At 40.5% G+C, this 14,562-nt stretch overlaps 1 protein-coding gene across 1 annotated transcript in view; it reads left to right on the plus strand.

The window, feature by feature from the left end:
• Positions 1–14,562, plus strand: part of galnt9 (polypeptide N-acetylgalactosaminyltransferase 9) — a 111,583-nt gene that overhangs the window by 40,480 nt on the left and 56,541 nt on the right. The window contains exons 4-5 of the mRNA XM_074637332.1: positions 1,355–1,529; positions 13,012–13,209. Coding sequence (XP_074493433.1) covers positions 1,355–1,529; positions 13,012–13,209 — 373 coding nt within the window. The remainder of the gene's footprint in view (positions 1–1,354; positions 1,530–13,011; positions 13,210–14,562) is intronic.

Here is a 14,562-nt window from a genome sequence, read left to right on the forward strand (position 1 = left end):
AAAGCTTCAGTAGGCAAACATTTTTTTGGCATCATTCTGCTGAAATTCCATAATAACCTTTCAGCATAGTGTAATTCAATGTTCTGAGAGAAAACTAAACTTCTGCACCTCATCATGGCTTTGGCCAATCACAGGTCATTTCAGAGAGAGCGTTCCTATTGGCTGTGCTGCGGCTGGTGGGCGGTGCTTGGTATTTCCTTAATTGATCTCAACATGGCTGCCGGGTCACAAACCCTCTCATTTTACAGCTAAACAGTACACTACAAGATGTTTCTGAAAACATTTATGTGAGAAATAGACATTACAGTAACAGAATATTGATTCATATTTGATCAGCGCTGCCTAGTTTGACCGTTCGGTCGGAGTTTGAGAGTGATTGACAGCTGCTCAGAGACGGCCAGGCTCCAGCTCGGCTGTGATTGGTTGTTTTCCTCCGGTCAGTGAAATCTTGCAGATGCCATTAGGAGCACCCGAGGACACAGAGGCACGTGATTTTTTTTTCAGATTACCTGTCTCATGCACTACTGTCAGGATATAGTGAACGTTTTATAAAAATAACTTTTTTTAATCATATTTGCTCCATTTCTACCCACTGCAGCCTAACCTATGGTCAATCATGTGATTATTCGCGATTAAATATTTGAATCGATTGGCAGCCCTAGTCAAAATATATGTCTGCAATGAAAAAAGGCTATTGCATGTTGTGTCAATTTAGCTGGCCACTCATAAACCTACATTCAGGAAACACTTGGTTTTGCTGGAGGGTGTGTGAACTCCGCGGCTTCACTGTGTGTGAGGATGAGATTAAGTATGGAGTGCTTTTGTGCGGTGGCCGGGGCTAAACGTTAAGCTAGGTAATGATAGTCGGTAAAAACCTCCATACCGTAGACTGGCTGCCTGTTAAACCATTATGTCTCATTTTCAATTTCTCCATGTGTTGAATACTGAAGACGTACCGTGTGGGTTTGGAGGCTTTGGAGTTGTTTAAAGATAGGCTACTTGTGACGGGGCTCAGCTGAGTAAGATTAACTAACGTAAATTTATGTAAAAGAATTGTTTTGCTATTGATTAATATGTAATGAGTAATTGATTGCATTTTTCAAGCAACTTGCCCGACACTATTTACCATCATTATACACTCTTTTAGCTAAAAGAGTAAAGATAATCCAAAAAAAGAAGAAGGCAGCACTAATTTCCACTGCAGTCCTGACATTAAAAACTCAAGGCAAGTTAGACCGAAACCATGTTGGAAACACATTATCATTTGCTACAGCTGCCTGGTTAATGTCCTCACACTGTCATTTGGATGTACTGTAATTTAAAGGACGATTTTCTCTAATCTGCCCTCTTCCAGTGGAGCTGAAATTCAACTTGGACCAGTATGTGAACAAACGCTACCCGGGCCTGGTAAAGATCGTGAGGAACAGCAAGCGGGAGGGCCTGATCCGAGCCAGAATACACGGCTGGAACGCCGCCACGGCTCCTGTCGTCGGCTTCTTTGATGCCCACGTCGAGTTCAACACTGGCTGGTAAGAAAAGGTCATGTTTAACACGGGAAGGTCTGAGCTGTTTCTCTGTCCTTTCTCACCTTTGTGGTTTGCTTTTCATGTTTTCAGTACAGAAGGATTTCATGTAAGACTATTATCGTTGAAATATGCAGTTTAGTCTGCCCTAAGCATTTTGATATAGTGCCAGGTCATTTCTAACTGAGACAGCACTTTTCAGCAGAATGACCCTTATTATAAGTAAGGGTTTATCAGTAATAAGCTTTCCTCTCTTGCATCTCCTCTTTAAATTGGGAGTAATGGGCTTTGGTTAGAGCTGAATAAAAAGACAGCCCAATTTAAATAACACTACCTGTCCAACATATACACACTTATGACAAGAGAGAGAGCCAAACACTGTGAAAGGCGAGAGTGAGTGTAATTAAAGAGGCAGCACAAATGATGAGCATTTCGACACCATTTTACCTGCTGGCTCTGGGCTTATTTTAGGATATGAAATTACTTCTGGGGGTCTCAGTCCAATGTCTGCCTGCTGCTTAAGTTTACCAGCAAACAAGTCACTCAAATAGATGTAATTGGCACCTAATTTGAGCCTGTCATGCCGTCAGTGTTTGAAGATGAAGTGTAGCTTTCGTTCCCTGGGAAGCTGCCTGGGAGGCAGGAGAGGGACCGGTGGGGATGAAGGAGGAAGAGGAGGGATGGAGGAGGATAGCAGAGAGATATGTTTCTCCAGTTATATATTGTTTACAGTGTCCCTAGATGCAGTTCAGCCTTCTTGGCTAACTAGATACCAGGGATGTAAACAAATATGAATAAATTTTTTGTATATGTACAGATAATGCACTCTGAACACATACGAAAGGCATAGGCAGCAGCATTTTTGTTGTACTATTTGTTGTTTTTTTACCCCCCACTGTTATCACACAATATTCCCCAAACCTCATATTACCTCTTCTCAGAGTCTGAACTCTGAGAAGCACACAGAAATCATACACTCACTGCTACAATACAGTACAGTGGTGACAGGAAGACACTCCTTATAACTTCAAGTAGTAGTAATAATAGTAGTAGTAGTAGTAAAAGTAATCCAGCTGGTTGTTGTTGTACAGTGTGAACAGGAACTGCTAGTAACCAAAGCAGGATGACTTTCCATGATGTGGATTTGCCAAAAACCTTAAGAAAAAAGCTATAGACTAAAAACATGGAGGTGTAGATAGTTGTAAGTGAAGTTCATCCCCAATAACTTTTTATCAGTCTCACGTAACAGAGACACACGGTAAAATAACACTTTGACAAATGCTCTTTGGTGGATTATGTGTTTGCCGTATTACAGGAGATGCTTGGATAGATTCAGAAAAAGACGGTGAATCTAATGTTATCGGTGCATTTGATCGGTAATTGGAGCCGTGCTTTTATTGCCTTGTTTTTTTTAAGGGGGTTCTACTGATAGAGACAAACGCTCAGAGCGGTACTGTGCAGCCGGTGAGCGCTTCAGGGCCTGCTTAAATCTTCTTTTCAACGTCATTTGTTGACTCCATCCTTCTGGTTATCGCTACAGCTTATTTTTTGACTGACCAGCAACAAAGTTATAAAACACTATCATTCTTAAAGTACCGGTACTAATAAAATGGTGTTTCATAACTGGCAGGGTATTGTGATACCTTTCTAGTATCGGTGTACTGTGCAACACTAATTGCGTGCCACCATCAGGTAATGCGCTGCTAAGAGGTCGTGGTCATTTCACGTATTTCTGTGAGATCAGGCTGGTATGAGGAGTATAAATGGCAGTAGAAAACAATATTACATAGAAAATTAAGCAGTCTGGATGATTTCTAACAACATCTGGTGCAGGCTTTTCTCACTTCCAGCACAAATACAAATACAGATATTTATGTGAAATAAACAGATGCAGATTATATCATAGCGTTACACTCCTACAAAATACTGCCATGCTCACATAACAGGGCACTGACATGCCAGCTTAAAGCAAGCTTTATCTTGTTAAAGCTTGTTTTATGAGCTGGTCTAGTACTGAAGAAGGTCCTTGTCCCTCTTGTGTTTTGTTAAGATGACATAAAAGCACTAAAGGTCAGGGTGAGCACGACCCATGCTTAGAAAATGAATAAAGCATACGCTTACTGTCTACCATGTATTAGTCAGCCATTTACCAACCAAACACACTGACCTTGTAACCCTTGTAGTGATTTGATGTACCTTGATCGTTGCCTCTCGGCGCTCTGTTTTGTAGCATGAATGTGAACTCGAGGCCCGGAGGCTGTGCAAGCTGAGCCGCCCAGCCAACAAACGGCACTCAGGGAGAAAGTTGCATCATTGCCTAGGTGCAATACTGATGATAATTGATACCCTGGTGGATCCCTCATCTGTTTCCCCATCTGTTCTCGCTCAAAAAATAGACGTGCCTTTCATGCCCCCACATAACCCATTCACCTCCGTGTAGGTTTCCTCCTCTTCAGTTCTCGTGCGATGCCATCACCACCTCCTCCATTCTACAGGCTGTGTCGGCAAATTTCCTTTGAGTTAGTTCACCTGCTGCCATCGTGTGAATTCCACACACCTCTCCCTTCTGTTACCCCCCCCCCTCCCACACACCCTCACCCACATACCCGCCTCCATCTTCCTTTGATAACCCGCTGCCTTTACTTTTTTTTTTTTTGCTGCTTCAGATTTGCTTTTGCGTGAGTTTTTATTTACAGGAGTCAATGAAAAGTAGAGCAGGATCGCTGTGATTTTTCTACAAGTAGATGCTGGGTAAAGGGATATAGCAATGGAGGAGATGACAGGCATCTTCAAGAACCTCCTTCACGCTGCTTATCTTGCGTGAGTGTGTGTGCGCATTTATTATCTACTGTATGTCTGCAAACATTCTTGGCTGCTCCTTTATTCAGATAGATTCACTTGTGGTATCTACACTATCTATTTGCTACAATGGAAGAAGCCCCCCTATTTATCATTATATGATTATTCACCATTGCACATCCAGTGATAAGTGAGATGGATGGTTCCTCTACAGTAGATGTTGTGGCGAGTCTCCCTCAATGACCTTGTACACACTGCCTGCCTGTGCATACTGAGCCAGAGACAATGCTGCCAGCTGCGGGCTGCAGTGCTGCGATTCACTGGCGTGGCATTCCACCTGGTGTGCTGTACATTCGCAGCTGAAACGTATTGCTGGTTCGCATTACTGTTAAAGCGGACATAATTGTACCATACTGTATAGCGCGCTTGACAGCTGTTTCCCATTCCCTCACGCCATGTTGGTTTATGAGGAGTTAAGAAGCGAGCGGTTTCCACCAGAGGAGTGATGGAATTAGATTTCCACGGCTTTGCTCCGCTTTAATATGAGGATATGAAATCGTTGCCTATCATTAAGGTGGTATTGCATCAGCTAAATGTTCGTAATCCATCTCCTCTAACGCTTTATATCCATCCATCCTTGAGACAACGGCTGTCCATTCTGCTCCGAACAGGACCCGTTTCCCTCTGCAATGCTCTGTAAATAAACAGGATTAATGGCAGGAAATGGGAGCGTGTTGTAATTAGGACCTGCTGTATGCTACCATGCAGCTGCAGAGGGGAAATTGATATTTATTTGGTTTTTGAAGTCCCTGCACAGTTGCCATCTCAGGTTATTAACGATTAATGATTAGAAGTGTAGCAGCCGCTCCCTGCTGTGTGTGCTGGAGATAAGATTGTCATTGCAGGGAGGTTGTAATGAAATACATGCTTCAGAAAGCAACACTTTGATGAATTTTGAATGCTCCGCCGCTATGAGACCTGGTGAGTTTATCTAAGAATAAGACAAACTGGTGGAATTCATAAAAGTAAGAAAGGGATAAAAACCCAACCTCCGCCTCCTGTAATTATGAGATATGTAATATTTGTCACATCCATATTTGATATCAGTTCCTGTTAATATCACGGAGCTCTATCTGCTTATAATGCCGTGCAGGTGGAGTGGTATTATATTAAATTCAATGGTACATAAATACCAGAGTTGTTGAAGGCTGAGGAAATATTTTTTTTAGCAAAAGTAAATCATGTCTTTGGTCTCGCTCACTGTGTCTGGCGGTGGTTCAGTGTTTATATCTGTCTGGAGACGAGAAAAGAAGGCTGCAGCCGCACTTAGTGCTTCACAGAGCACAGGCTAGGCAGACCTCCAAAACCGCAGAAAAGACAGAGATTTATGCCACCTTTACATTTGTATCATATCAACCACATCCTGAGCAAATGCATTTAGAAGTAGTGTGGAATCTTACATTGCCTCGTAGGAACCCTTTCCAGTTCATGCTTCTGCGTCTCACCATCTACTTCAAAAAGCCCCAACGCTATAATAAATTGAGATTCTGCGCGGATACCTTTTTACTTTCTTTAGATTCTGCATTTTTTATGGGAGGCAGGAGACTGGCCTATATTAATATGTGCTCTACATGAACATGTCTGAGCTGCTCTGTGAAACAGCCGGGCAGGAAGAGTGTGGACGGCCTCACATTTACACAGATTTAATGCGCTTAAAAATTGCTAGAGGCTTAGATTCTTCTCATACCACACACACATACACACACACACACACACGTACATATGCAGATGCATCACATTAACACTATCATAGTTCATTTTAACACTGTAACGTATATATTTGGGTACACAACACAGGGCTAATTTAAGTCTCTTTGAAGAGTTTGTATTTTAACACAGTAATTATTGACTCTTTGTGTGAATAAAATTAGGCCTGCACGATTATAGCCAAAATAATAATCAAAATTGATAATATAAATAAAAATGATGTCAATATTGATCAAAGTCAATATTGACATCATGGTTATTTATCACGATTATTCACTGAATTTAGGGACAAAATATTTTTATTATGGCTGTCAATCGATAAAAAATAGTTAATCGCGATTAATCTCAAATGAATCTCACATTTGAACTTTACCTAAATGGAGATTTTTCAAGTATTTAATGCTCGTGTCAACATGGGAGTGGGAAAATATGCCTGCTTTATGCAAATATATGTATATATTTATTATTGGAAATCAATTAACAACACAAAGCCATGAAGGTCAGAGGTCAAGGAACCCCTTCGAAAAATGACTATGCCAGGTTTTCCTCGCCAAAATTCAGCGCAAGTTTGGAGCGTTATTTATCCTCCTTCTCGACAAGCTCAGATGTGTCATACAGTACATACATACTTAAATACAGATACAAATCTTTATGAGCATGCATATTTAGAATCACATTGATTCAAATCCACCCATCTACATGTATACATTAATTTTATCCATGATTTCACTTTACGTAGCTCAGCCGTTTAGCCCATCTTGTTTTGAAACAGTTAATATTTGCCATATTTTCTCAGTAATTTTCCTATATGCTTATGATCATAAGTTTAGTGACATGACTGTTTCACTTTAACATAAAAAATCCTGTATCTAATGTGTTGAATGATTGATGAGCAAATTTAGAGGTAGTTGGCTTTCTATGAGCATGATTAATAGAGGAAAGCCAAGAATAAGCACAAAAGAAGTCTGGAGGTTATTTCCGTATGGTTAAGACAGAGTTAACAGAGCCTTGTTTTTTTCTTGCTTACTGATTCAAACAATATACTGACAAAGTTGTGCAAACTATCAAACTTCAACATATGTGGATTTAAAGTCAGAAAGTGTAAAGAAATAATTGTTATAGATAGCAAAAATGGACACTTTAGTTAACCTTTAGTGAGATACATTAGTTACAAATCACACCACGCAAGATAAAGATGAGTATCTGCATTGAGGTACACGTGAACGCCCCCTCTGGGATCAATTAAGTCTCATCTTTTATTCAAATATAACGTCAACACTCATAAGGCTTATAGTGGTGTCATAGCCAGGTTAGGAGTTAAACATCCTCATGGTAACATTATCAGAGCTCACTTAGAGAAAACAACCTTGACACTGTGTTTTAACACTGTGCGTTGACAGATAAATTAACTTTTCATAAAGTGAGATCTGTGAAGGATCTCCTAAACACCAGAAATGTAACTCTCCTTCAATTTGCTGTGCTATTCTTGTGCTTGCTCTCATATAAATTATTTGGGTCATCCATGAAAGCTACAGTACACCAAAATTACATTTGCTCCCTGCATGAGTAGCTCACATGTTCTGCTGCGTTAAGTCCAATGCAGAAATAGAGTAGATCTTATTTTAGGCTCTGAGGGCCCTGCTGCTCTTTGGGGCATAATTCTGGGCACAGTTAGATTCCATAATCTGATAATTCCCCGGCTTCGGAATCATTAACTATTTGAGATCAGTCGATCTGGAAATACTAAATAAAAAATGTAATCTCAAAGGGGAGAGCTGCAGGGATTTTTTATGTCAATACCGGACACAGGCAGGACAGATAGTGAGACATTCTCTGAGTTTGAGTAAGGCAGATATAAATTGCGATCGGACGGTGATATTTATCCTGGCTTGTAACACGCCGTTCTGTTTGTTTAATTTCTGAGAAATGTGTGCGCAGCCTGACGCGAAGCTCCACAAAGGTGCCGACTATTATGAAAGACAAACAGTCAGCCATGAAGAGTTAATAAATCAAAAGGGGCTCCTGCTTCAATATGAACTGCTGCAAGAAATGGCATGGCGGAGCGGACGGCAATGGAGGTTGTCAGCATGTATTCATGATATTGGATGAGTCATCGGTGGAAGGGGGGAAAATCCTGTAATAAGAAACAGAGTATGATTTGGGCCGATGTGGATGAATAACCCGTCTCTGCGCTACATGCAGATGAAATGGCAGATACAGGAAGAGGACTGACACAGGCTCGTCTGTCAAAATCAGATGTGTCCTCATTTCCAGAGAGTCTCTATCTTATCGGCCTCATGGATCCCCGAGGCGCAGGAGCTGCTGGCTGGCTCTGGGGTGTTTTGGGGGTTTCTCAAGGGTGCAGGGAGATGAATGGATGATGCTGGGATGGCAGAGAGAGCACCTCAAGGTTAGGGAGTGTATACACCAGGAGATTCAGTAGCAGCAACACCTCGGCTAACCATGTCAGTAACACTGCTACCATAAACAATGCTGTCTAAAGTTTAAAGCAAAGTTTTTATTGTACTCGCATGCTGTACATGATATGTTGGCCTTCAGTCAGCAAGCTTTGCTCAAACTGTCTGTTTCAAACAACGGAATGACTCATTGAGTCATAACTGTTTGTCAGACGCTTTGAAACATCAAAAGGTTTCAAAAATAATTCACTAGATTGTAACCTGCAGCAGTCAAAACACAGAAAAAAATAATTCAATAATTCTGAAGTCTAACTGTCAGATCTATTTTATTGTTTGCAATAAAAGAGAATATTTAGACATCAACACATCTGTACATCTTGTTTCCCAAACTTTTTTTTCTGGGGACCCACTTTTTAAAAATGACAAACCAACGCAACCCTATAAATAAATCGTAATATCATAAAATTAAATCATCAGAGTGTATTTGTGCATTACTGCCATTTCCGCTTCACCTCATATTATCTTGAATGGATAAACCAAACATATCGAATACTTTTGATAAATGACAACTTTTTTTTATGCATATGTAATTGAAAACATACACATGTTAAATTCATTTAGGCGGAGTAAACAGGCCCTCTCATCGATCAAACAAACAGAATGTGAGCTAGACTTTTAATATTAGATTCAATGTTATAAGTAGGTTACAATTATCAGGACAATACGAACATCCTGCCTCTCTCATGTGGCTCAAAGCTGCACTGCAGATATAAATATCAAGTAAAGACTAGGGAAGAAATTCTGAAAATGTATTAGGCGACCTTGATAAAATCGTAATTACTCGAGTAATTACTCGAATCGCTTATAATTATCAACAAGTTTGTAATCCATTTTTCATTTGATTAAAAACTGAATCACAAAAAAATGTGTTAGATAAATTTAAATTACACCCAGGAAACGTATGCAGTGGGTACCCCGGCCAGCTAAAGTAGCAAGAGATCAGCTGCACACTGCAGGCAGCTATCAGGTCTTTAGCGCTCCCTGGTTGATGTGAAGTTGCCGCTGCCATTCAGGATGTTAAAGGGGAGGACTTACTAGAAATTAATGAAAGTGACATTGATTTGTTGGAGCAGCTGATAACAGCACAGAACAGCCAGTGTGGTTTTGGTGATTGGCAGGTGAAGACATCTAGCTAATGGCCAATTTTGATGATTATACACTCAGTGGTCACTTTATCAGGCTCACCTGTACAATCTGACGCAATCCAGTACAATTGTTCTGCCAAAAGTCTAATTTTATGAGTTTTGTTTTTGACAGCGTAATGGAAGTAAAGTCAATTATATGTTTTGAGGTCATGGTTAGTGATGGTGTTGTACTGGACTGCATTATATTCAGAGGTGTCATGTAAATGGAAGGACAAAAAAAATGGAAACACCTCAATATCATGTCATAAACATATAATTCAATTTAAACATTCTGACAATGTCAACAAAAGCTGAACATTATGACCTTTGTAAAGGTGGCATTTATGGCAGAGCTGTTGTATCGATTGCATTAGATTGTACCTAATACAGTGCCCACTAGGTGTATTTTTAATATGTAATAGTTTCTGCAAGATCTCTCTATCATGTTTCTTAGCAAAGGCTGGTCAAAAACAGTTAAAGGTCTTTCATACAATACAATGTTATTGCATAAATTTAAAGAAATAGTTTGACAGTTTGGGGATTACGCTTATTCACTCTTTTGTAGAGAGTTAGATGAGACTTCGCCTCTCTATTGGTTTGTATTGGTTGTTTGCCTTATCATGACCACTGACTGGAGGTTATGGTTACCCACAGTATTGGCCATCAACAATGCTACAAATCAAAGGGTGTGTCTGTAACAGTTAATATACTTTGTAGAGACAGAAAGAGCCATCTGCCAACTTCTCAGAATAGCGGCCGTGGTATTTTTACCAAACACTCTCAGGTTATTAAATGATGGCTTTTTCTAAGTACTGCTTCGTATCTTTGACATCCCATATTGTTCAATTTGGATCCATTCCCTCTGCACTTTCTGTCCTCTACCTTCATGTGATAAGTAGTAATTTGGCTTTTGGAAGATAAATGGGTATCACTTTTTGAAGAGAAGTAGATGGGGGTTGGGGGGTGGGGGGGGATCAGGGTGAAGACGGAGAGAAAGAAAGTCAGTGGGTGGGGAGACAGAGAGAAAGTTGGAGTGTGGGAGTATGCTGAAGAGATACAGTTACCATTTTATAATTGGACCCCCTTTTTTTCACATAAATTTAGAAGTATATCATGTGAAGAATTGAGCGTATGAAGAGTCACTTTGAAGATCTGATGGAGATCATCTCTAAGCATGAGAAGATTATACAAATGTAGCCAGTGCCAGCAGCGTTTCGGCATCGTTTCTGCACCATATGGATCTCAAGACCGCGTTGCCCTTGGCCAAAGCTTTAAATAGCAAAGGGAGCTTACTGTGTGTGGCATCGACGAAAAACCATCCCAGTGACCAAGAGACTAAGGCACCAGAATTCTGGAGTATTTTATTTTACCAGTCGAAGTCCTCCTAGATGGCACTAAAGTTCCTACAGTAGCTAAGTGTTGCCTCTTAAGACCTATTAACAAAACTGCTGAGGGCAGCTTTTACTGGAAGGAATGGAGACACCATTCTAAGAGTAAGAGAAAAGTTGGAATGAATGAATACACCAGTAGTTAGTAGTGGAAAATACAGTCCCCAAAAGGTGTGTAGCTGGAAAAAAAAAAACATTTTGCATGTGACATTAGTTATACCAGTTTACTGTAATTGTGTGGATGTAAGGTGAGAGGAAGTACTGAAGCCTTTCTGGGACACAGACTGTCCCCAAACAAGATACTCTGAGCTAAAAAAAGAAACCAAACTGTAATGAGCATTTTGTTCCTCTGTTGATAAGACAAAGAGACAGCATCTCAACTGGTTTCACCTTTTTCCCCCAGAAAACCTCTCATATAAAAACACAGAACATCACCAGCCTTTAAAGGAACAGTGTGTAACAATTATAGGGGATCTATTGGCAGAAAATGGAATATAATATTAATAAGTATGTTTTCTTTAGTTAAGTTAGTTATAAGACTCGTTGTGTTTTTGTGACTTTATGATGATGCCAAAAACATTCTGCCTACTGCAGGTTTAATTGCCACAATGCCTGCTCTGTTATAGGTGGTGTAAATCTATAAGGAAATTAACTGTTGGACTTTGGCATCTAGAGAAGGTTTGATGTAAAGTCTAATTCTTCCCAATGGCTGCATACTGTAACTAGCTCTGCTCTCATTAACATAATCAAATACATTTTATACATTTATTTTTTAAAACGTCAACATCTTTAAATCTTTCAAAACTGTTGACCCAGTTAGACGGACTGCCAGCAGCGGCCACTTTCACTTAGTCACTTAGTGACTTATGAGTGCTCTTGACTGCCCCTAACCTGCAGGCTCAGGAGCTGGTGTTAAAATGCTCCATGAACTAAGACAAAACCCTTTATTAAAGTATTAAAGTACAGACTGACAAGCCCATCATTTCGAGGTGTTTCTCCCAAATTGGCCTGTTAAGATCTCTTAGCCTTAAGATGTTTTGTGAATATGGCCCCTGCTCTCCACTTGACGCTCTAAAAGAATGCGTGCTGGCCAAAGCTGCCTCGGAGTAAAAGCCACGAGATGAAGAGTCTGGTGAGTGCTCAGAGCCAGGCCTTTTTACAGAAACTAACTTGCAACCCCTTCACATGAAGGAAAAAAACAAAAAAAAGAGAAAGAGAGTGGATAGTTTCCCAGGAGCAGACAAAGCCTCTCTTTTCACCTGATGTGTTTTGCTCTATCAGGTTTTACCTCTTATCAAGTCTCTCACCGGGATAAGTGTCACACTTTGACATTTCGTTTTCATGAGCAGGAGATAGAGTATAAAATATGATATTATTTGTTGTTCTGCAGAAAATTCATTTTGCAAGACCTTCACATCATAAATAGTGGAGGGAAGCGCGTCCTGGCAGTCGTTTCGAATGTTGAATAAATGCTGACTCGACAGACTGCATCATCTCCGAAAACCCCGTGTAAATGTAGCGCCGGAGTGAAGGTTGAGACGACATCTACAGTCATCCGTAGCTGCTCCTGCCGGCGTTTTATGGAATCAGGATCTACAGTGAATACCTCTCTGTTCAGTATGTTTCAAAATATATTTGATTTCCTGCACATCGCTCCTGTGAAACCACATTCACAGCTCTCACTTTACGTACACATTCAGTTACAATATTCATCCGGTCATCCTTGACCAGATTATTCATTCTAACATTGTTGCAGTATTAGTACCTCAGACCACTACAGGGCAGAATGGAAATGTGTACAGCTTTATTACTCTCCCTGTAGCAGACTGTTCTCCTCTCACTCTCTTTCTCCACCTGCAACTGTGCAATAAAGCTTCTGCATATTCAACTCAGACAGTCCGCTCTTAACTCCTTCCTCTGTTCTTGTCCAAAGGGCTGAACCTATTCTGACCCGGATGAAGGAGGATCACACCCGCATCATCCTGCCCGCCATAGACAACATCAAGTACAACACGTTTGAGGTGCAGCAGTACGCCAACGCCGCCCATGGCTACAACTGGGGTCTGTGGTGTATGTACATCATCCCTCCGCAGGAGTGGCTGGACAAGGGCGATGAGACAGCCCCTATCAGGTGAGAGCCTCGGCTGGCGAGCAGCGTCCATTATAGATGAGGATGTTTGATGAAATATGGATAGGCTCAGCATATGACTTATTCATGTGTGGAACCATCAAACTTAGGTGCTCTATAGTCCGCCGTGCCACCCCAAACACACAAATAAAGCCTTCCCCCGTACAAAGCTGTCTAATTATCATGATGAATACCTTCATTCTGATGCAGGATCACGAGGCCACGGCCATGCAGTGTCATTAGTGTAATTGTGTGTTGAATATGAGCAGGGCATTCCATTATATCCACCGCTGATTGGAGGACACCACCGGCTTGTATCATGTTTCTGTATAATCCTAGAATTGATTATATGTGCCCTTGGTAAAATCATATTGGACTTTAATTGACTGAGAAAGGGCTCAGCAGTATTGTGTTGCATGGAAATGGTAATATTATACACCGTATGTATGTTCCAATCAACTTCGGTTTGGCCATGGCAAGCCATAGTAACACTAGTCCATCCTATTAAAGCATTTCACTTCACCTCTAACAGTTCTCCTGTGACTGAGACCAACAAATTTAAGTCAGACAAATGTGGTTCAAACTTCTGGTTACAGTATATATCTGTGAAAAGGGATAATAGGTAAACATCTTCCTCCTAAATACTAAAGAAAATTAGTATAATGTTTATTTCCACAATGCTAATTTCACAAGTACACGAGTTGTTGTTGTTGTTTTTTTATTAGCAGAAAAACTGTTTTCAATCATTTATTAATTTAAATCGCTTCTACTTAGTTGTTTTTTTGATTGCTGTTCAGGTACCGTCGATGAAACTCAACACCTCCTGCAAATGTCTCATATTAAAAGTCTACCAGAAAACCCAGAGCAGCATTATGGTCTTTGAGCTACTGGAAGGCTTTTAACGTGAAGCATCTTTGCAAGAAGTTTGCATTTCCTTAAAGGTAACTTCGACAACCCCCCTGCGAAGTCAATCTGACTCGAAAATAATTAATGAATCAAAACAGTGTGCCTGTTTAAAAAGAAAAACCCGTCCGCAGCACTGGGGAGGATGGCAAAACTCCAAAGTTGTAATTATTGTTGTGGAAATGTGCATTATGCATTAATTTATCAAGACAACAGGAGAACACTGGATGTGTGGTTAGGCCCTCTGGATACTGTATACATCTGCATAAAGTGGCGACCTGAATATGAATATCAATGGATGTTTACCTGCTAAAGTAAAAACGAGTCACATTTCTTATTTGTCCATTGAATGTTTCGGAGCGTGGCGACTATTAGGAGTCACATTTTGGATGTGTGATACGATATCAGATCCTGGGGCATGCATGCAGCCCGACAGCATCTTCTCTTTGAATG

Source organism: Sebastes fasciatus, chromosome 6 (assembly GCF_043250625.1).
Source record: "Sebastes fasciatus isolate fSebFas1 chromosome 6, fSebFas1.pri, whole genome shotgun sequence".
Classification (NCBI taxonomy): domain Eukaryota; kingdom Metazoa; phylum Chordata; class Actinopteri; order Perciformes; family Sebastidae; genus Sebastes; species Sebastes fasciatus.